At 36.9% G+C, this 21,696-nt stretch overlaps 2 protein-coding genes across 2 annotated transcripts in view; both read right to left on the bottom strand.

The window, feature by feature from the left end:
• SLC15A2 (solute carrier family 15 member 2) overlaps window positions 1–16,488 on the bottom strand; it is a 37,451-nt gene extending 20,963 nt beyond the window's left edge. The window contains exons 1-8 of the mRNA XM_082839712.1: window positions 16,430–16,488; window positions 14,925–15,114; window positions 13,001–13,088; window positions 12,256–12,397; window positions 4,220–4,312; window positions 3,021–3,120; window positions 1,101–1,191; window positions 738–815 (exon numbers count right to left, since the gene is read on the bottom strand). Coding sequence (XP_082695838.1) covers window positions 738–815; window positions 1,101–1,191; window positions 3,021–3,120; window positions 4,220–4,312; window positions 12,256–12,397; window positions 13,001–13,088; window positions 14,925–15,114; window positions 16,430–16,452 — 805 coding nt within the window. The 5' untranslated portion in view covers window positions 16,453–16,488. The remainder of the gene's footprint in view (window positions 1–737; window positions 816–1,100; window positions 1,192–3,020; window positions 3,121–4,219; window positions 4,313–12,255; window positions 12,398–13,000; window positions 13,089–14,924; window positions 15,115–16,429) is intronic.
• A 4,714-nt stretch (window positions 16,489–21,202) lies between these two features.
• EAF2 (ELL associated factor 2) overlaps window positions 21,203–21,696 on the bottom strand; it is a gene marked incomplete at both ends in the record, with an annotated part of 55,717 nt that continues 55,223 nt past the window's right edge. Inside the window, one exon of the mRNA XM_082839929.1 lies at window positions 21,203–21,249. Coding sequence (XP_082696055.1) covers window positions 21,203–21,249 — 47 coding nt within the window. The remainder of the gene's footprint in view (window positions 21,250–21,696) is intronic.

The raw sequence follows: 21,696 nt of genomic DNA, 5'->3' as shown, positions 1-21,696 counted from the left end.
CAGGTTTCCAGGTCAATGATTAGAAACAATCATGTCCAAGTTTCCCCTTAGGCTGTGTAAACTAAGCAACACACACATCCCCCTTCCACTTCCATTGCTGGGTTCCCTGTGGTAAAGAGAATGCCACTTGATCTAAGTTGCATCAGTTTCCCCCTACTTATTCAACTCCTCTTATTCTCTTTGCTTAAGAGCAAACTTCTTGGGAGCATTGCAGAGCAGGGCAGAAACGGCTAAACCTAGAAGCTACTTTAAAAGGCCCAACAAATTTTAAAAGTCTTTCAATTACCATATAAATAACCATCAGATGAAATAAGCTAGTTCAAAAGGAAGGATTAATTATTTTCCTTGCTTCATTATATACTGTAGTGTAGATCAGTACATCTCAACCTTGACTACACATTAGAATCACCTAGATACTTAAAAAATTACAGATGCCAAGGCCTTATCCCACAGAGATCCTGATTTAATTAGTCCTACATAGGGTCCAGGGATCAGTCTTTCTTAAAGCTCTCTAGGAAACTTCTTATTAGTTATGTAACCTTGGGCACTTTTTTTTGAGGTTTCTGACTTTATTCAGTTAATTTAGCTCCAACGTCTAGGGAAAACCCCTATAATAACACTTACCTAATAGGTTAGTGTGAGGACTGAATGAAATAGTTTGTGTAAAGTGCTTACATCACCCTTTACATGTGGAAGGCATCAGTGGCTATTAGTTTCCTTTGCCCCACTGCACTTACCAAGAGCTATCACCATAAGGAATCCTGGAACTCCAAAAGCCAATGCATAGCAGTCTTTCCCAAAACATTGCACATCTCCTACAGGAAAACAAAACAAAACAAAACAAATTAATCCTGAATCTTAAGTCTTTGATGTTCTATTCTGTAAGCTCAGGTTTTTGAGGTCATAGACATAGCCATCCTCTTTCTTCCCATCACCTAATCCACAATCCTTCTTTTGGGCCAGACAAAGCAAGGTTAAAAGAAATTCTCTCAGATTTTCAAACCCTTATAAAAGGAGAAGATGGACAGGAGGAAGACTTGAACAGATTTCTGGCTGGCCTGAGTAAAGCTTATACAGAGTCCCTCAGAAAAGATACCAACCTCTCAGCATGGGTGTGACAAATGTAGAAATCAAGCTCCCTGCATTGATGGAGAGGTAGAAGACTGAGAAGTATCTAGTCCGTTCCTCTGCCTGAAAAAAAAAAAAGGCCAAATCATCAGTGCAATATGCCTCCTAGCTCCACCCCCTACCTCACGTTCAGACTAAGCGAGAGGTACATACACAGAGACAGATTCAGGCACTGCCTCTGTGAATGTGTATGTGAATATCATATCAGATATTTTAACACATATCTCGCTGACCCCAGACAAACATTTCCCTATCTTTCAAACCCTAGTACAAGCATCTTTAACATTCTTTTACCCCTTTATCTTGGCAAAAATGATCATCTTGTACACTATGCCTATGTACTGTGTCCTATACATATCTATTCTAATATTAGTTTCGTTGCATTAAATGTCTGTTTCTTTCTGTAGGTTGAGTTCCTTTAGGGCAGAAATTGTATCTTATTATTTTCTGTAATCCCCACTAGCATAGTACCTGTTATACTACAGACAATAAATGTTTATTAACTGAATTTATTAAGTGATTGAGTGACTAAATTAAATAATTGATTTTGTGGAATGTGTGGTAGGAATAGGACTAGAACATGGGACAGTGGAGTAAATTGTCCGTCAAACAGGATAATTTACCTAATGTTTATGGGAAGTCTGCCAAAGAGTATAAAAGGATGTCTGTGGGCTTGGAAATGGCTGGTGGAAACCTGGAGGTGGGTTTGTACTATTATTGAAATATCTTTGTGGAGCAGTTACAAAATGAAGCAATTTTCAAATACAGTTGCTGATGCTTTATTCATTGTGCACTTCTGTGCTTCATTCTGACACCCCAGATCTTTTCCTGACACATCAGCACAATCCTCATTTTCTATTTATGGTGTGTTTTGCTTCCTCTTCTGGTCCCCATTTAAACTCATTACACCAATCTATGGGTATAGTTCATTGTGCATAGAATCCCACTTGCCAGAGGTTGGTTATTTCTCCAACGTCAGCAAGCAATTATGATCTATGGACCCTCAGGCAGATAAAGAATATAAAATAACTCAAATGGTCTGAAGGGTTAGAGACATGAAGGAAGACAGGACACAGAGAAAGAACAGAGTGAAAACCCAGAAACATGGTAACCAGCTACAGAAGAGGGAATAATACATGGAGACAGCCAAAAAAGAAAACTGAGAGGAAAAAGGAGGAAGCTAGAAATGTTGGCTGATCTAAGAATAGACTACTTCCCTTGCCTAGCTGTCACTGCTTCCTTATACAGGCCCATTTTTACCTTTATTCATACTGTTTTCCCCTCCCACTGACAGTGGCAAGTATTTAGGAAAAGAAGGAATGATCATCCAGACAGGTTCATCTAGAGAAACTCATTCTGTTTTATTCCAAATGGTCCTTTTCCCCTTTCATAGAATCTCAAAGCTAGGGATGCTTAACTCATCTCCGTACTACTCATCACCTCCCATTCCGTGATTACCATGTATCTTCTTAAGTAACTCAAGTGAGAGTAAACTCGCTACTTCCAACTATTTGAAGTTTTTCTTTCCATCAAGCCAGAAGCTAGCTTCCTATAGCTTTCAGCCATTGATCTTTGGTTTAATTACTGATATCCTTCAAATATCTATAGACAGCTAAGATATTCTCTTTAATTCTTATCTTATCTAGGCTATAAATATCTCTATTTCCCTCAACCTTTCTTCATAAGAGCATCTTTTAGTCCATCTACCACCCTGGTCACTTTCCTTTGAAATGTTGCAGTTTTTCCCTCTATTAATGACCAGTACCCAGCACTGAACACAGCTCCTCAGATATGATCTGACTGGTGGATCACTTCAATCTTGGCAAATGGTTACCTGCCGTTTGATGCCTGCTCTACATTCTTGAAAAACACAGAAATTACAGGACTCTTACATGTTTTTCTTCAAACTGGTCTCCACCAAAAGCTGCCACACAGGGTTTGATACCTCCTGTCCCCAAAGCTATTAGACTCAAGCCGACCATTGACAGGACTCTGAAATGGAGAGGTGAGAGTACTAACCATATTGATACTAAACACAACTGTAGAAATAAAATATAGAGCTACAAGAGAAAAAAAATGTGTACAAGGGCAAAGACCTCCTTCACATTTCTACACTGTGGGCATTTTCCATATGCCTTCAGTCCTAGGGGAGACTCAGGTACACTTATAATCCTTGAGTTTCTGCCAGAAAGTATACATTACATGGTGAGATTTGTCCCTGACAGTTTCATTTACCCCTTGTGCACAACAGATAGAAGCAGATACTGAAGGAACTCCAAAGTTAAAGCACCGGTTCTCAATCTTGTCTTAAGTCAAAGGGACACTTCAATAGAATGACCTTGTGAACCCTTATCCCACATATCCTTAGTAACCACAAAATAAAATGTTAAACTAGTCATAACTAATAGGAGTAGTGTCACTGATTTCTGAGGGGACAAAAATAAGGAGGTATCTAATATTTATTAAATTTCAAACAAAATTCTTAACTCATTGGAAAATACACATATAGGCACAGTATAAACATGAATATGTATGACCTGCTTCTTGAACAACTCTAATCTTCTCTACTGACTGAACCAACAGACATCAGAATCTATCAAGAGTCTCTGGCATCATAAACATCAAGAGCTTAATAAAGAGGGATAGAGAAACTGGAATATATGGAACTACACATAAATGGAAATAATCCAAGCTTTGAAAATGAATTCTACAATGTATTATAAGGAAATATCACAGACATTTTTTTTTAACTCTGGTAAAGGTACAATGTGTGGATGGGTGAATAGGTGAGGGAATATGGAGGGCATGAAGGTTTTAATGTCTTCAAGCACATGAAGAGTTTTTATCAAAAGGATACTAACTGGGCATTCTACTAGTCCCCAAATATTTAATAAAAACAAATGAGCTCAGATAAAGCAGGAGAGTTCAACTGGTCAAAGTTTTTTCCTTAACCAATTTGGTATTAAAACAGATTGGAAAATAAAGGGACATCATTGGTAAGAAGACAGAAAAACATCTGTAATGAATGTGTGAGACATTTACCTGCCCAATGGAGGAAAAGTGGTTTAGTTTATTCCATGATTTTACTCACGTGTGTAACATTTGTCCCCCCAGTATTGGTAAGGCACCCATGGACTTGATCACATGGCCAAGCACATACACCAAGGAGAGATAGATGATTGTCCTGTTGAGAGAGTTAAATCAATCAGTCTACAAACAGAATTCAGAGATTTGAGTAATTACAGCCTCAGAGTTCATACTGTTCTCAGTGCCAGGATAAATGGAGCGGCAGGAGGAGGGGGTAGAGGAGGAAAGAATTACCTGAGATATGCAAATAGAAATAATAATGGTGAATGAAACAAACAGTCTAGAAAAAGAGACAGTAACTCTTTACCCTGTAGTGTTAGAGATAATGGACATTCCTTTTTCATACCTGCTCTCTTTTCCCTCACTAACCCCACACAAACACAGAGTACCCCTGATCTTGTGTAGATATGTCATGACCAGGTTGGATTTGTAGCCAGCGATAATGTTTTAAGTAAGGAGAACCAGAAGAACAGGATACTTTGACCCGAGGTTTCTTCCAAGGAATGTCTTTGGCTCTAGAAATCCATAAGGGTCAAGAAAGAATGTCACATAAACGGGAAAAAAGGGATGGTTAACACAAAGAACTTTCTCTAAACACAATCACTGGGATATACAGAGAGGTAAAGGGCTCTCAGGTTCAGTCTGAACACTTGGGTTAATTGTAATCCCCACCACAGTTTCCTCATGGACAATTTCCCAAGGGTAAGAAAGGAACCAGGGTCTTTGAACAGACTTTCCAGTGATATAGCTCTTGCAGTTGATAGGGACTTGTTGTTATGCTGTTTTTTCAAAAAAATCTGAATGACAAACAGGAAGTAGAAGAGTGAGGAATTCCAGTAAGAACATATGTAGAGATATACACACTGAAACATGGCATACTACCAAATATACAATGTGTATTATTTGTATTAGGACACCAGTATTCTCTCTATATATAAGTAGAATATTAATACTAGAAGGAACCTTGGAAATTATATAGCTTACTTCTGTGATTTTGAAGTGTTATATGCTAATGTGGAATATAAAGAATGGAATGAAGGTAGCAGAGAGAGGCTGGAGATGTCAGAAATCTCAGAATGTGGATTTCTCATTCTAAATGCCTAATCTTCCTAGGTTGGCTCTCCAGGGAAGGGATCTTAGAGGGTTTATAATGGGAAGCAGGGGATAAGAAAGCTGAGTGACTAAACCAGGGCTAATTAATATTAGGGGAAGGGGCAGCCTTTTCCAAAAGGCCTTGTAGTGTCTTCTGGAGAAAAGTTTCCTTCATTGGAATAAAAAGAATGAATAGAAAGAAAGGGAATAAAAAGGGACTGAAAAAAAGGCCAAAAATTATGAACACAAAATAGATAATCTATGCTAAATCATCACAGAGAAAAAACAAAAGGAGTCTGAGCTGGAGTGATAGTCTGCGTTGGGAGAACAGGGCAATATCAGGTTGTTGGACTAAATGAATGAGAGAAGTGTAAGTGCCTTAAAAGGAAAACAGGCAACCTTCTAGGTGAAAGATTCAGGGAATTAGTCTAGAATGTGAGGAATATAAGACAGGAAGCTAATGGCAGAGAACTTTAACAGAAGTAGAGAGAAGTCAAGAGAGACTTGGAAATTCTGCATTTGAAATGGAGTCATTGGGGTCATTACAATCCCAACCACAGGACACAGATCTGTTTTAGATAGACTTGACCAATCTTCCATTTGCAAATGAGGAAAGTGAAATCCAGAGAAGTCAAAGGATATTTTTAAGGTGACATTCTAATTAGTATTAGGATTAGGTCTAGAACTTCCACTTTCTTACAGCCCAGCATTCCTTCAATTTTATCATGAACAAGTTAATGTGGAAAAAGGAAAGGGAAGGGAAAGAAGTTTTAAATTTTATTTAACTGTAAGAATATCAAAAGCCAGAGACATTTTTAATTAAAGCTTAGGAACTGAGAAGGAGTATGTGCAGTAGGCATATATTATTGTACATACTTCCTCTGATGGCAGAGGAAGAGACCTAGCATAAAGAGGGTCAGCTCTGATGAGACAAAAAAAAAAAAAAATAGTGGGGGAAGGACATGCTATAGACACACTCAAAAAACCCCAGAAATTGTAGAGAAGACATCCAAAAGCATATTTGGCAATAAACACATTTAAGAGCGTGGCTTTTAGTGATTGCCATGATCAGGAGTCCAGAGTAATAGGCACAGGTCACAAGGTAAAAACCAACACTAGGGACTATGACTAAAAATGTTATTCTCTCTTAAAAGCAACTAAGCATCAAAAATTGCATCTGAGCATGTAATTAACCCTCTCAGTAGATGTTTATAGAAATAATAAAAATCCAGTGTCCATGCTTAAAAATTTTCTTTTCCATTGTATATCCACTGGCTACTCTTTCCTGTGTGTAGCCCTGAAGGAAGGTTCACCTCTTTCCTGACATAGCGAGTTCCTTATACAAGAGTCAGGGACCCTGGGTACCCATTTTCTCTTAACAAAGCTATGATTCTGCGACTGCAAACAGAGGAAGCACTTTTAATAGAAGTTGTTTACTAAATTCAGATGTTTCTAATGTTATAGGATGTTTTTCATCCTGAAGATAACATCTGAAGAAAAGGAGAGGAGTTTTAAATACTTATATTCTTATGTTGCTGTCATCATTGTTTTTGTACATGTGAGCTCACACACACCCCGATAGAACAAGTTACTCATGTTTTCTCCAACTCACTTTCTCTCAGAAAGAGATACCAATTCATCCCCAAAGAGTTTTGTTATTTAAAAAGCAACCACAGGGCTTCCCTGGTGGCAAAATGGTTAAGAATCCGCCTGCCAGTGCAGGGGACACGGGTTCGAGCCCTAGTCCGGGAAGATCCCACATGTCACAGAGCAACTAAGCCTGTGCACCACAACTACTGAGCCCGTGTGCCACAACTACTGAAGCCCATGCACCTAGAGCCCGTGCTCTGCAACAAGAGAGCCACCGCAATGAGAAGCCCGCTCGCCGCAACTAGAAGAAAGCCCGCACACAGCAACGAAGACCCAACACAGTCAAGATAAAGATAAGATTGGAGCTGATTTCTTTGATTTGCTTTGGTGTTTTCACGGCAGGAAATGCTTTCAAATCATTTTCTGTGTGTAATCTGAATGCAGGTAAAGAATTCCTCAATTTGTCAGAATGTTAATTAAATGTAATAATAATTTGTGTAACCTGCTGTGATACTAAAGTGGCTAATGACAGTCACTTGGGTTTCCAACCAGGAAGGGTTTGTTTTAATGCACATGTCTAATTTAAGAAGTTCACTGCTTTATTATCATGTAATATTGTCGTTTGCTTGAAATAGTGCAAAGCAAATAGTTGACTGATCACTCCTTAAGAATTTATGGTTTCTTGTAAAATCAACAGAGAATCTATTTCCAAAGAAAGAAATATCAAAATTAAGTAATAATTTAAAAATTTACGGGGAAAGTATCTCAGGCAACTCATAACAATTCCTAGATGTTTTTTATTAGTCCATGATGTTTTCACAGTAAGAAAGGCTCTAAATTTATAGATAAATGCTGGGCCTGCTACCTTAATATGTGAGTGTGGTTGCCCTGGATGCAGTGCAGAGGATACACAGAGGTGATAATTTTGTGCTCCAAGAGAATTAATGGTGGAAAGTTACATGATGCTCAAATAGCTCCTTCCTTAGGAAAAAGGAAACTATCCAAAAAGTCACACACCTAGCAGAATCTATTGGAACCTTGGGACTTAGATATTTTTATAATCCTATTTCTTTTTTTATAGAGCTTCAAAAAATCATCTTTGTTCAAAAAGAGGAAATATTTTCTTTACTATAAACGGACAGAACTTTTCTCATATTTTCACAAATGTTGGTGTTCTTCTATTTCAGGAATTAATTAAAAATGTTGTCATCAAATAAAAATTCCCATATTATTTAAATTTTTTTTTTTTTTTTTTGTGGTACGCGGGCCTCTCACTGTTGTGGCCTCTCCCGTTGCGGAGCACAGGCTCCGGACGCGCAGGCTCAGCGGCCATGGCTCACAGGCCCAGTCGCTCCATGGCATGTGGGACCCTCCAGGACCGGGGCACGAACCCATGTCCCCTGCATCGGCAGGCGGACTCTCAACCACTGCGCTACCAGGGAAGTCCTAAAATATTTCTTTTATTATTATCAAGTGTCAAAGGTAATCAAGGCTATTACTCTTGAGGCACAAAGCAGATGCTGACATAAGAATGCTCTTTGTCACTACCCCTTATTGTCGTATGCCATGGTGCCAGTGATGTCTCACCCTAATCCCTGGAACCTATGACTATAATGAGATGTCACTTCTTTAATTATGTTATATTATATGACACAATTGACAGTAAGATAGTGAGATTAACTAGATGAGCCTGATCTAATCCATATGAGCCCTTAAAAGCAGAGACTTTTCTCTGGTAACAGAAGGGGAAGAGATTCAAAGTTCAAGAAGGGTTTGATACACCATACTGATAGCCTGAATATGGAAAGAACCATGTGTCAAGGAAAGGGGACACCTCCACCTGAATGATGGCAAGAAAATAAGCACCTACAATGACAAGGAAATGAATTCAGCCAACAACGAATGAGGCTGGTGGTAGATTATTACCCAGAGTCCAACCTAGGAGACACCCAGACCTGTGAGTCAACTGACTGCCTCCAACTTCTCACTTACAGAATTGTGATATAATAAATGAATCTGGTTTTAAGCCAAAAATAAATAAATAAATTTATTTTAAAAAAGTAGCTGAAGTAGAGATTAAAAAAAAAAAAAAAGGAATCACAATACCCACAACAAAATAAGTCATCTTCACACCTGCCCACACCTACCTCAGTCTTGTGCCTACATTTGAGTATCTGAGGGTGAATAAATTTATTAATTGAAACACTTGCTGTGCTGTGGGTCTGTTATGTACCAGGCACTGTTCTAGGTGCTGTGGATAAAAATATAAATGAGACTTTGTCTTCTAAGTGTCTGAAGAAGGTATTAGATTCATATACAATAGTTATGATAAGACAGAGTTTGGTAAATGTCACATGAGGGTAAAAAATAAGGAGTTCAGAGAACTTTAGATTACTTCTGGCTAGTGGTGAAAGGCGAGGGGCAGAGAATACTCCACTGCATAGGTGGAATTTGAACTGAGCCTTAAAGGGTTTGGACATAGAAGGCTGGGGAGGAAGGAGATTCCATGAAGTAGAAACTAGGCAAACAGACATGGAAAAGAAATGTCCCTGTTTATCATTAGGTAAGTATTAGTATTTGGTTTTTCTCTAGTGTACATTTTTGAAAGGGAGTATGATAATAAGAGCAGAAAGGTAAGTTGGATGAGATTAGTAGACAGTGTGTTAGCAGAAATTTTTGAGCAGAGTAGTAATATGAACAGAGATTTCTTTTAGGAAGATTAATTTGACAGAAGTGCACAGACTCAGTTGTGAACAAAAGATATGGGAAGCAATGTAAACATCATACATGTCCATTTCAATAGCCCAATTTAGAGGCTAATGAAAACCAAAACTAGAGTAGTGGTGATTGATGGCCATGGGATTCAGTGTTGAGGAGGGAGAATGTGAGAGAGATTATAGAAATAGAATTGGCAGAATTTGAAAACTGATTTGATGTGGGAGTATAGGAAAGCTAGGAGAGAGGATAAGGTGGAATATCCAGGAGATGAATGCTAACATGCAGTTATAATGCATAAGGGCGCTTGAGTGACAGGTTAAGATTACAGAGTTTGAGGAGCCATTAGCATATAGGTAAAACTGACACCGCAGAGCCTGCTAAGGGAGAATCTGGAGAAAGGGAAGAGGGTAAAAGGTATACACTGGGGAAATGCCTACATTCAGGAAAGAGTAAAGTAAACAAAAAGCAAAAGAAAAGCCAAATGAGGAAGAATTCAAAAAAGTAAAAGAACCAGAAAATACAGTGTTAGAGAAGCCCAGGAAGTTTCAAGAATTTAGGAGTGATAACAGACTAAAATGTTAAAACCCGTTCAAAGTGAATAAGAATTTAGAAAAGACCACTGGGTTTGATAACAAAGAGATCATTACCAGTGATCTAAGAGAGAAGAATTTCAATAGGATAAAAAGATGACATACTATATATTATTTCACTTACCGTAATCTGCTTTGTATTAAAGCTAGTTGAATATGAACACCATGAAGCAGGTATTATGTCTTATTCATCTTTTTATCCCTCATGGTTCTTTGGACAAATAGAAGTTGCTCAATAAACATTTACTGAATTAAACTCGATCAGCTTAAGTTGAATCTAATTGGATTCTACTGCACCGCATTACATTACTCTACCCTAAGGAGTGATAATGAAGAGTGAGAAAGGAAGGCAACAAATAATAAGTGATCCTTTTAAAAATCTGAAGGTAGTAGTAATAAGACAAAGAAGATAGAAAAAGAAAGGTTAACAATAATTTTGTTTGTTTAAAGGTCTCATATTTGCCCTTGCTTCTAGGTACAGGACAAGAGTGTCTCTGAGGAAGAATTTGAAGGAAAGAGATGGAGGTATTGAGGGTACAAAGACACCAAGGAGAGTGATCTAGGTGACGGTGATACATTTGTAAAAATTCATCCAGCTGTACATTTAAGACTTTTGGATTTGTGTACTTTATGTAAGTTATACCTCAATAAAAATAAATTCAAAAAAAATTAAAAGTACCTCAAAAAGGATTAAGATTGAGGGCACGAGTGGAGGTTGCTAAATTTCCTCTGAAATAGTCAGGAAGCTATTACTTACCAAATCTCAGATCTATACTTTTTCAATCTTAAAGGAAGTCATTTTAAAAATAAATAAAATTACTACGTGATATATGTGAGTCTTTTATTCTATAACTGAATGAAGACTATATACCATGGTTTATACTTTCTTTCTGCACATAGTGCCAACCCTCTATCTGGATGGACTTGGTAACTACTACTACATAAGGAGCAAACATAGATCTCAGCCACCTGCCATACCTTTCCCAAGGCAAGAAACTGTGTTTAGTACTAAGTTGTGGTTGTAGCGCTATATTGGGTGCTGATTAAAAACTTTAGAAGAATGAATATATCTAGGCCAAAGTGAGATAGAAACCAATGTTTACTAAAGAGGATTCCTTGGAACACTAGGTCCACAAGAAATCCTGAAAAACTATTCCACGGTTAAATAAGTTTGGAAAATACTACATACCATAACCTCCTCTTGGATATTTTATAGTATGAGTTCACAAGTTAAAGGCTGTAAGAAGTCATGCAGTAAAGATACCTTTTTAGCTTTATTCAGCCTAGCACTTTCCAAACTTATTTGACTATGAGAGCTTTATGTTCCCATATAACATTCATTAGATCCTATACAACCAATTTTCAACAGAATGCAGTTTGAGAAATGCTAATTTAGACAATTCCATAGATGACAAGTCCACAGAAAATACCTGAGTGATGGATATCTAAGAGCCATCTCTAGCCCATGAGGATGATGTTATAGGGGACAAAAATAACACTATCCCAAACATATCTCTTGGTGCTATTTTCGGGGACTTAAAAGATACTGAACTGAATAGACCATTAGTCTAATTCATGAAGATATTTATTATATTATTAAGCAATAAACTACAGAAGGTTAGAGAAGAGAAACAGAGATGTTAAAAGAGCTAAAAAGAGGGATTCATAAGAAGATAGTAAAAGTGTTGGGATGACTCAATCTAGAGAAGAGATGGATAGTATATCAAATACCTACATTGAATTATAAATTTTCTTGTGGGTAGCAATCTCTATCACCTGAGATCAGAACAAGAACTAGTCTTAAATTACAGAATGGAAGATTAAAATTAGATAAAAGAAAAAAACCCTGCTGACTGAAAAGGGTATAGAAATATTGGAAAAACTGATAATGAAGAGACAAAACCTTTCTGTATTGTCAGTCTGAGAGAGATTCTTATTTGTCATGGATGACATAAGCATGTTCTTGCTTGGAAGCAAGAGGCTAGAAGTGATAGTCTCTGCACAATTAATATGTGCAGCTTCTTGGACTGTGACCTCCCATCATCCTTACTTGAATTTTCCCAACCATGAGTCAGCAATGGCTGCTCCCAGGATGGGAGTGAAATAACAGAGGCTGCTGAAGGCATGGTATACAGATGTGGAAGTGTCTTCACTCCAGTGCAGGAAATACAGGAAATACAGGGTCAGCACAGCTGAAGCAAAAAAAGAGAGACAAAACAAAATAGATGCATTAAAATGATTTATGGAGCAGAAGAACATTTGATATGGTCTTTGAAGTTGATCTTGACCTTCAACACTCCTATCAGTGAAGTGATGAGGGGTGATTGCTGGGCAGTAGAAGCAGGGCCCCTTGGAGTTGTGGGAGTAAATGGGGCTATGCTTAGTATACAAATGCAATACTCCTCCCTTCAGTCTATGTGTACATAGCATCATTTAGGCTAATCCAAAAGATAACATGGGGCTTCTAATATCCCTTCCTTCTCCTTCCCAGCAATGATATAATCCATAGACCCGAGGAACAGAAATGAAGAATGGAATGTCGATGATGAGAGTTTTTCCACTTATATTCTCACAGGCTGTGTTCTGATTTCCACTTGGCCTTTCTGTTCTTGGCCTGTATGAGTTAGTAGGTGAAATCCCATGAGGCATTTTTTGGAAGTCTTCTCCAAAGGAAAGGACCAATTGGATGAAGGCAGAAAGAGTAGATAAGGGAAATAAGTGCATATGAGATAGGTTGTTACAAACATGGGGTGAGAGTGAGTGGAGAAGAGTAGGACTCAGGGACACAAAATTACCTTTCATGCCATAATAGGAAAAGCGCTCACAGAATTCATTCACCACAATGAAGACAATACTCAGTGGATAGTTGGAGCCACAGATTTTCTAAGAAACAAAAAGGCAATGGTTCAAGCATGAACTATATTTCCCTGTTTAAACCATTAGATTGCTCCACAACAGAAAAAAATCATTTATTTTAAGTTGCCATGATAGGTCATGCGAAACAATGGCCCCTGCTCTTCACGAAACAGCCAGTATCACACTAAAAGTGCTTGCATTGCTGATTTAGCAGTGAGAAGCTATTCTGAATATTACTTTGTTCCGCAATTCATTTAACATGAAACTGCTCAGGCATTCCTTGATACTAGACACCTGGACCTGTTCATCTTCCCACAAGTACTAAATGAAAAGCCTGGGGCTCTGAGTAGGAGAATAATCATACTTATTTTCAGGAACATAACAAAGAGTTGGCCTATGGAGCACTTGATGTCCAGGCAGTCACACTCACATGTCAGTATCCTGCTTAGCTCCACTGTGCGGATTAACCTTTCTGTTTCCACTTGCCCCATTCACTGTGCTGGGAAAAATCCTAGCAACATGAAGGTTTCCCATTCAGTGGCTACTGAAGCCAGGCACAGAGCCTAGTACAGATTGCTAAAGGTAAGATGACTGATCACCTTGACCTTGGGCAGAGAGTTCTTAAATCTTGTCAAATTAAATGGCCATTCTTTCTATGAAAGAGAGATTCTATAACATTTTCATGCTAATCCTTTTGGGCATTAAAAGGACTACGCTATTTCATGCACTGTATCAGTCAGAATAAAAGGAACATCATGTATTATTTCAAATCCTTACCCATTATGATAGTCCAGTCAATATGAGAGGGGGATGGAGATATGTGTCCTTGGTTCAATCAAATCTTATCATGAGATTTTTATTGCCTTTTCTTATTTATAAGATGTACATACATCTTTGTAAGCAGTCTCAAATTCTTTGGGACCAGAAAATGTATAACTAAATAAATTAATGTATTCATTCTTTTATCCACATGGATATATAAAAACAACCCTCCAAAATATTAATATACATTAACATATGATAAAAACTTGCTTGGAAGACAATATGAATTAGTCTTATTATCTTCCCAGCTCACAGCTCGAGAATCATGCAAACTGAAGTTTAGTTAACACATTTCTACTAGCTATGTAACACTGTCACTGGCTGTGTTAACATACTGATCCAGGCCATGTCACTGTACTTGGCTTTATACTTCAGTTTTGTTATTCCAAAGAAACTACCACCTCTAGAATACTACTACAGTTACCTCTTTGCCTGTAGTAAGAATTCAGTAAATACTGGCTAGTATGTCTGTATCCTCTCCATTTACAGGATTTTGATATGAGGATTGAATAAGAATTGGCAAGTGCTTTAACAAGTGTATAAAGTAAAACATTATTATTACTTCCTTGTTTCTCTGTCCTTTCTCCCACTGTAAACTGGAACACAGTAACAGAAACTAGATCTATTCTAAAACTTCTCTTGGTGGTCAGCATAGATTCTGTGCACAGGGGAAACTAAGGGCTGAGATTTTTTTTTGGTGAAGAAAGAACAATCACACACAGTTCTCCAGAAAGGAGTACTTGCCAAGTTTCCCTGGACATTCAAATTGCTTTTTTTCCACCCCAGAGAAACTCAGAATATACAATGAAATATAGCCAAGTCCTGGATACCAACTGAAGAACTCTACCTCTTTCTGCTGCTTCCTCTCCTAAGTTAAAGGAAACTTTTGTTTAGGTTTGGTTTACAGGTTAATTCTAACTCCAAGAGAGAATAGTTTTTAATACTCTAACACAGCTCAGCGTGAAGCTCCAGGGGCCAAGGAGGAGAACCAAAGGAGTAAGTCTGTTCCTACCAGAGACAGAACTGAATCTGAAGACTCACCGGAGATGGCTTCTTTGGAAAGCTGGGGGGTCGAGGTGGTACCTCTTCAGGGGAGACAGGTAAAAAAGGAGTTTCCTTGAACTCATTTTTCTGGAAGAGATTCATGGCTGGCTCCTTACTCTCTCTCTCTTCAAGCATTTGGCTTCGGTAGGCAGTTGGGACAGCTGCCAGGCTACTGTGAAAAGGGGGACTGGGAGGGGAAGAGGGGGTGGCTTCAGCAACTAGGTTTAACCCTGTGGGTGTCAGGCGTCAGCAGCCGCCTGCAAAGCAGAAAGCTATAGAGAAAGGAAGGATTGGGTCTCAGAGACTAGTTCAAAAGAACATTTATGTCACAGGGAAGTGAGAATAACACATCATGGGATGAGACAGTATAATGCTGGAAAATTTCAAATGAGTGAAAATTAGTTAAGAACACAATGCCTGGAGCATAGCTTAGAGCAGATTTTGAAATTGATTTCAGGGTAATAATAGCTACCATTTATTGCACACCTATTGTGGGGAAGGTTTATACACACACACACACACACACACACACACACACACACACACACACATATATTATATCTACATGTTCTAATTCTTACTACTATCCCCATTTTATAGGAACTAATATCCTAAGAGGTTATGTAATTTGTCCAAAGTCATGTGGCCAGTAAGTGGCAGATCTGGAATTTTCACTATGCCACTACAGATTAGTATCAGTAATGCCTGTGGTCATTACTTAGGAATGGAAACTATGGAAATAAAAACATAGCAATGTAGGGGAAATGAAATGCATCGAAGAGGGAAAGTTATCTCCAAACAGAATTTGGAGAGATACAAAAAATGTTGATTTTTGGTTTTCAGCATAATGAAGTTCAACTAGAAATGTCTTATAAGCAATTAAAGAGGTGGAGCTGAAGAAAACAAAAGGAAAGGGTTGGTGATGTACACTTGGGAATCATTCTTCTCCTTTGCTAAATTCATTCCCTGTGTTTTCATTTTCTCACTTCAAGATGAATCCATCATTTAATTAGTAAATAAAATTTAATTTGTGTAAAAATTATGAGCCAGTTATTTTCTAGGAACCATTATAAACACCATATTTCTTAATTTTCAGTGAATGGACTCCCAAATGACTCCAGAATATAATATTTAGTTCTTATCAGAGGAGGAACAAGAACAGAGATGACAATGATAGATACATTTTAGACAGTATTATTTTTGCTAAGTCAAAGAGGTAAAAGAACAAGAGAGTACAGTGCCCATCTAGATGTCAATCAAAAGAAAAAGGAAAAGAATGGCTAGAGAGCAATAAGAAAAATGAGGACTAAACCAAAAAAGAAGTCAGGAAACAGGAGAATGAATTATTTTAGTTTAGAATATGAGAACCTATGGCTCTCTTCCTCATAAAATTCTTACATTACCTATTTGAGTTATTGACAAATAAGACCAGGAGAAACTCTACCCTTTCCTCCCTAAACTCCATCTTAGACTTTGACCATGTTTTCCCAGCTTCTACTCACTCCTCCTCCTGCTTCTCTCCCATCAACCTTTACCCAAAGAAGGGTCCACTTCATTTCTGTTTGTGACATTAATGATTAAGCTACAGTTATTCTTTCAGGAAGTACCGCACTTTCTGACCTAGTTTGGTTAATGACTCTGGATACAAAACAGATGAACAGTCAAAACTTACTAGTCAAATTAACCACTAGAGGCACAGATGCTTTTAAGATCTAATTATATCACCGGCTCCCCCTGCTCTGGCCTTGTACCTCTGGAATAGCATTTGATCTCTCAGAGCAGATGGAATAGCACCGGTAGGCAAGGCACCAATTCATTTGTGCTTATAGGTGCCCTAAATACCAGACTTTAGAGTACTGGCATTGGTTCTCTGATACTCATTTGTTTAAGTGAAATTCTTCTTTTGATTATGACAATACCATGCTAGCATTTATAAAATCGAATAGTATCAGAGATGGAAGGAATCTTAATCTTGTCCTACATAAACTAAACTTCCCTGATGCTAAAAATCACTTAGGGATATATATATTTACATATATATTTATATTTGTATATATACTTATAATTACAAATTTTCACAGCAATTCACACACACACCACACACAATTTACAGGCCTTTGCTTTGAAAAGTCTTATTGAATAGATCTAAGTAGGTATCTAAGAACTTGTATTTTTAATAAGCATCTCTGGTAATTCTTATAATAGGGATTTGGTGAACACTGGTTTGAAATCCTTTTCCTAGTCTAGCCTGAAGAATATTACAGAAGAGCCTCCCAGCCTCCAAGACCTATTCTAGAGCCTTTTCTATCTTATCAAGATGCCTCTTGTACACCATCATTTTTGCTAAGTTGAAATCAGATAGAAGGATAAAAGGGAAAAGATCAAAGAGAAAAGCAATTCCTGAATAGAAATGAGTACAAACTCTTGAAAGATAAAAAAAAAATAATAGAGTGAAAGAATCTAAAATATCAGTGATAAGAGTAAAAAATATTTGTGACCTCAATGATTATGACAGAAGAGAGTGATATTTTACAATCATGTACAAAAAGGAGGCTGAAAATGACAGATACTAATATAGTCAGAGAGAAGAGGCAAATATGAAATTAAAAGAGAACATGTGTTTAGCAAGGTGTATGAATACAAAATCATCACATAGAAATAAATTGTATTTAAGTATCAGCAAAAACAAATAGAAAAGGGAATTTAAAACATTATACCAGCTCTAAAAGCATAAAAACTACCTAGGAATAAATCTATTGAAAGATGTCTAAGACATCAACACTAACCACTCTTAAAACATTATTGAAAGAAATTAAAGATCTAAATAAATGGAGAGACATACCATGCTCATGATTTGGAAGCCTCAGCAAAAATGTCAGTAATCCCCCAATCAATCTATAATTGCAACACAAAATCCAACAGGTTTTGTGAGTGTAGAAAATGACAAGTTGATTTTTAAAATTCATATAGAGATACAAAAAGCGAAGAATAGCAAAGGCAATCTTGAAGACCAATAGTGGAGGATTTGCACTAACCAGTAGGAGACCTATTATAAAGCTATAGTAATTATAACAGAGTGGAACAGACACAAAGATAGATAAGGCAACCAATGCAACAGAACAGAGTGCAGAAAAAGACCCACACATATACTGAGGCATCAGTTATGACAAACGTGACACTGCAGTGCAGTGGGGGAAATGACGGTGTTTTTAACTAAAAAAACACCATCTAGGGCTTCCCTGGTGGCGCAGTGGTTGAGAGTCCGCCTGCCGATGCAGGGGACACGGGTTCGTGCCCCGGTCCGGGAAGATCCCACATGCCGCGGAGTGGCTGGGCCCGTGAGCCATGGCCGCTGAGCCTGCGCGTCTGGAGCCTGTGCTCCGCAACGGGAGAGGCCACAACTGTGAGAGGCCCGTGTACCGCAAGAAAACAAAAAAACAAAAAAAACCAAAAAAAAAACACACCATCTAGATACTCATATGGAAAAAAATATGTTTACCCATGTTTTTATGCATGATGTAAATATATCTTACACCATGCATAAAAACCAATTCAATATAGATTACAGATCTGTCAAAGTTTAAAAAATTAAAGCTTTTAGAGGAAAACGTAAGAGAGCATCTTTATGGCTGTGGATAAGCCAAGATTTCTTAAATAAGACATAAAATATGGTAACCATAAAAGAAAAAGAATTGATATACGGGACAGTATTAAAATCAATAACTTTTTTGGGCTTCCCTCGTGGCACAGTGGTTGACAGTCTGCCTGCCGATGCAGGGCACATGGGTTCGTGCCCCGGTCCGGGAAGATCCCACATGCCGCGGAGCGGCTGGGCCCGTGAGCCATGGCCGCTGAGCCTGCGTGTCCGGAGCCTGTGCTCTGCAACGGGAGAGGCCACAACAGTGAGAGGCCCGCGTACCGCAAAAAAAAAAAAAAAAAAAAAAAAAAAAAAAATCAATAACCTTTTTGTTCACCAAAAGATACCATTAAGAGTAAAAAGACAACTCACAAAGTGGGAGAAAATACTCATATTACATATATTGTCAAAGGATTTGTGTCCAGAGTATATAAATCACTTCAAAAATCAATAAAAAAAGGTTCACATTCAGATTTTTTAAGTCTTTTGCAATTATAAATAATACTGTAATAATAACCTTGCAAATAAGTCAAATGTATCTGTAGAATGAATTTCTAGAAGTGAGATTGCTGTGACAAAAATGTTTTTATAATTTTCAAAACTGAAGATTCATTCCCTTTTTTCTATTGAGTTGTTTGTCCCCTTCTTGTAAGTTTGTAAGATCTACCTTTATATCATTTATGTTACAGCTCTGCCACCCTCTATGTTGCAAATATTTTTTCTACTGATTTTGTTTGTGGACTTTTAAAATTAAACGTAACTTAAAAGGCACAAATCTTAAATATAAAACTCCACTATTTTTTACATATGTGTAACTCACACAACCACCACCCAGGTAAGATTATATATATTTGTAATAAATATTTATTTATAATAAATATTGGGTTAGCCAAAAAGTTCGTTCAGGTTTTTCCATACCATCTTACAGAAAAACCCAAATGAACTTTTTAGCCAACCCAATATAATAATATATATTATATATTATACTACTCCTACGAATTGAGTTAGTCCCTTTGAAGAAGGTTTCAACCTTTTTAGAATATATTTTTATAATATTTTTCCCATTCTTGAGTTGGTAATTTTGATTCATCTCTTAATAAATCAGAAATTACTAAAGTAATTATTACCTGAATGATATGTGAATGATACAATTCCTGAATTCTGACATGTCTAAGAATGCCTTCTTGCCAAACTGTAGATGATATTTGATGAATACATAATTCATAGGTCACACTTATACCTTGTGCTGACACAGCTTTACTAACTTTAGAGTTTTAGTGTAGTGTTATGGAATAGTTCAAAGCCCACTGATTTTTGTTCCTTTGTAGCCAACTTACTTTCACGCTTATATTATCATCAGTTAGTGGATAAATAAACTATGGTACATCCAAACAATGTAATAATATTATTCAGTGCTAAAAAGAAATGAACTATTAAGGCATGCAAAAGACATGGAGGAAACTTAAGTGCATATTACTGGGTGAAAGAAGCCAATCTGAAAAGGATGCATAATGTATGATTTCAATTATAAGATATTCTGGAAAAGGCAAAACTAAGCAGACAGTAAAAATATCACTGATTACCAGGAGTTGGGGTGTGGAGGAATGAATTGGCAGAGCACAGGATTTTTAAGGCAGTGAAACTATCCTGTATGATATTACAGTGGTGGATAAATGTCATCGTACATTTGTTAACACCCATAGAACGTACAACACAAAGAGTGAACTCTAATGTAAACTATGGACTTTGGGTGATGGTGTGTGAATGTAGGTTCATCAATTATACAAAAAAAAAAAGGTACCACTCTGGGGCAGGATGTTCATACTTGGGGAGGTTGTGCATGTGTGGGAACAGGGAGTATATGAGAATTCTCTGTACTTTCTGCTCAATTTTGCTGTGAAACTAAAACTGCTCTTAAAAATAAAGTTTATTAATTAAAAAAAAAAGAACTTGCTGCTGGTTAGTGACTCTCAACTATAATATTTATCATTTCCCCCCAATTAAAAAATGTTATAGGTATAAATATTAATTATTTATCTCATTAACATAAATGCTTATTTTTACTCTCAAAAGCAAAATAAGAAAATGATTAAAAAGTATCAAAGAGATAAGAGAACATGATAAAATGTGTGAGATAAGAGGACAATTGTTTCATTAAAACAATTACTTAGCTTCACCTTTACCCTAAACTTTAGCTTAATTTTCAACCAAAATTTAAGGAATATCAGATAGAAAGGCTCAGAGATGTAATTAAAACCAGGACATTTATTATAAATCAACAGTTTTGCCATTCACAATTGAAAACAGCAGTGTGGTAAAACAGAACACTGAACCTGAACTTCAGAACACCTGATCTGCCACTTGTTAACAATATGTGGGCAAGTAACCTAACCCCTTAAGTTTGTTTTCTCATCTGTAAAACTTCCTAGGAGTTTTGTTAAGATTAAATGAAAATACATGAAAATGCCAGTACCCATAAAAGGTAAAAAATGTAACATCAACTGAAAATTCTGAATCAGATTAAATTTCTCTTATCATCAAAGTTAAGATACATTTTCCTCAGCCTTAGGAATTTTTATTCCTATAAAATAAATTATCACATGTCTTATAAACTTTATACTTATAGCTGAATATTTCTTCAGTCATCACTGTCACTTCCTGATTCACTCAGCTGCAAATCATTTCCTAAAATAAAAAAAGGAAAACTGTAGTAATTGAATATTTAATATTTTTGGATAACATAGATGTTTTACAAAATATAACCCCAAGGTGATCCTGTTTAGCCAACATTATGTCTTTAAATTATAGGATAAGCAATCTGATTATTAGTCACATCAGTAGCAACTCAAAGAATTAATATTACCTGTAAAGAAAAAATAAACCACCAATCTTCAGCATAGTTTTAGTATCACTTGGCATCTATTGATATTTTAGTCTTCTTTCACATACCAACATCACCCTTCTTTTATACCACTGATTTAATTACATCAGGAAATGAGGAGAAAATGTGGTTCAGAAGATCAGACTATTCTGAAGAGTAAAAAACATATAATTTTTTACTACAAACTCAGTCAAAGTCAGTAAGTAGTGTATGTTAAGAGTACCTCATCATTGATTCTTTTGTAATTCATC

Source organism: Leucopleurus acutus, assembly GCF_964270905.1.
Source record: "Leucopleurus acutus genome assembly, chromosome: 5".
In the NCBI taxonomy this organism is placed as follows: Eukaryota; Metazoa; Chordata; class Mammalia; order Artiodactyla; family Delphinidae; genus Leucopleurus; species Leucopleurus acutus.
The sequence above is the reverse complement of the archived record's forward strand: the minus strand, read 5'-3'. Positions and strand labels throughout refer to the sequence as shown.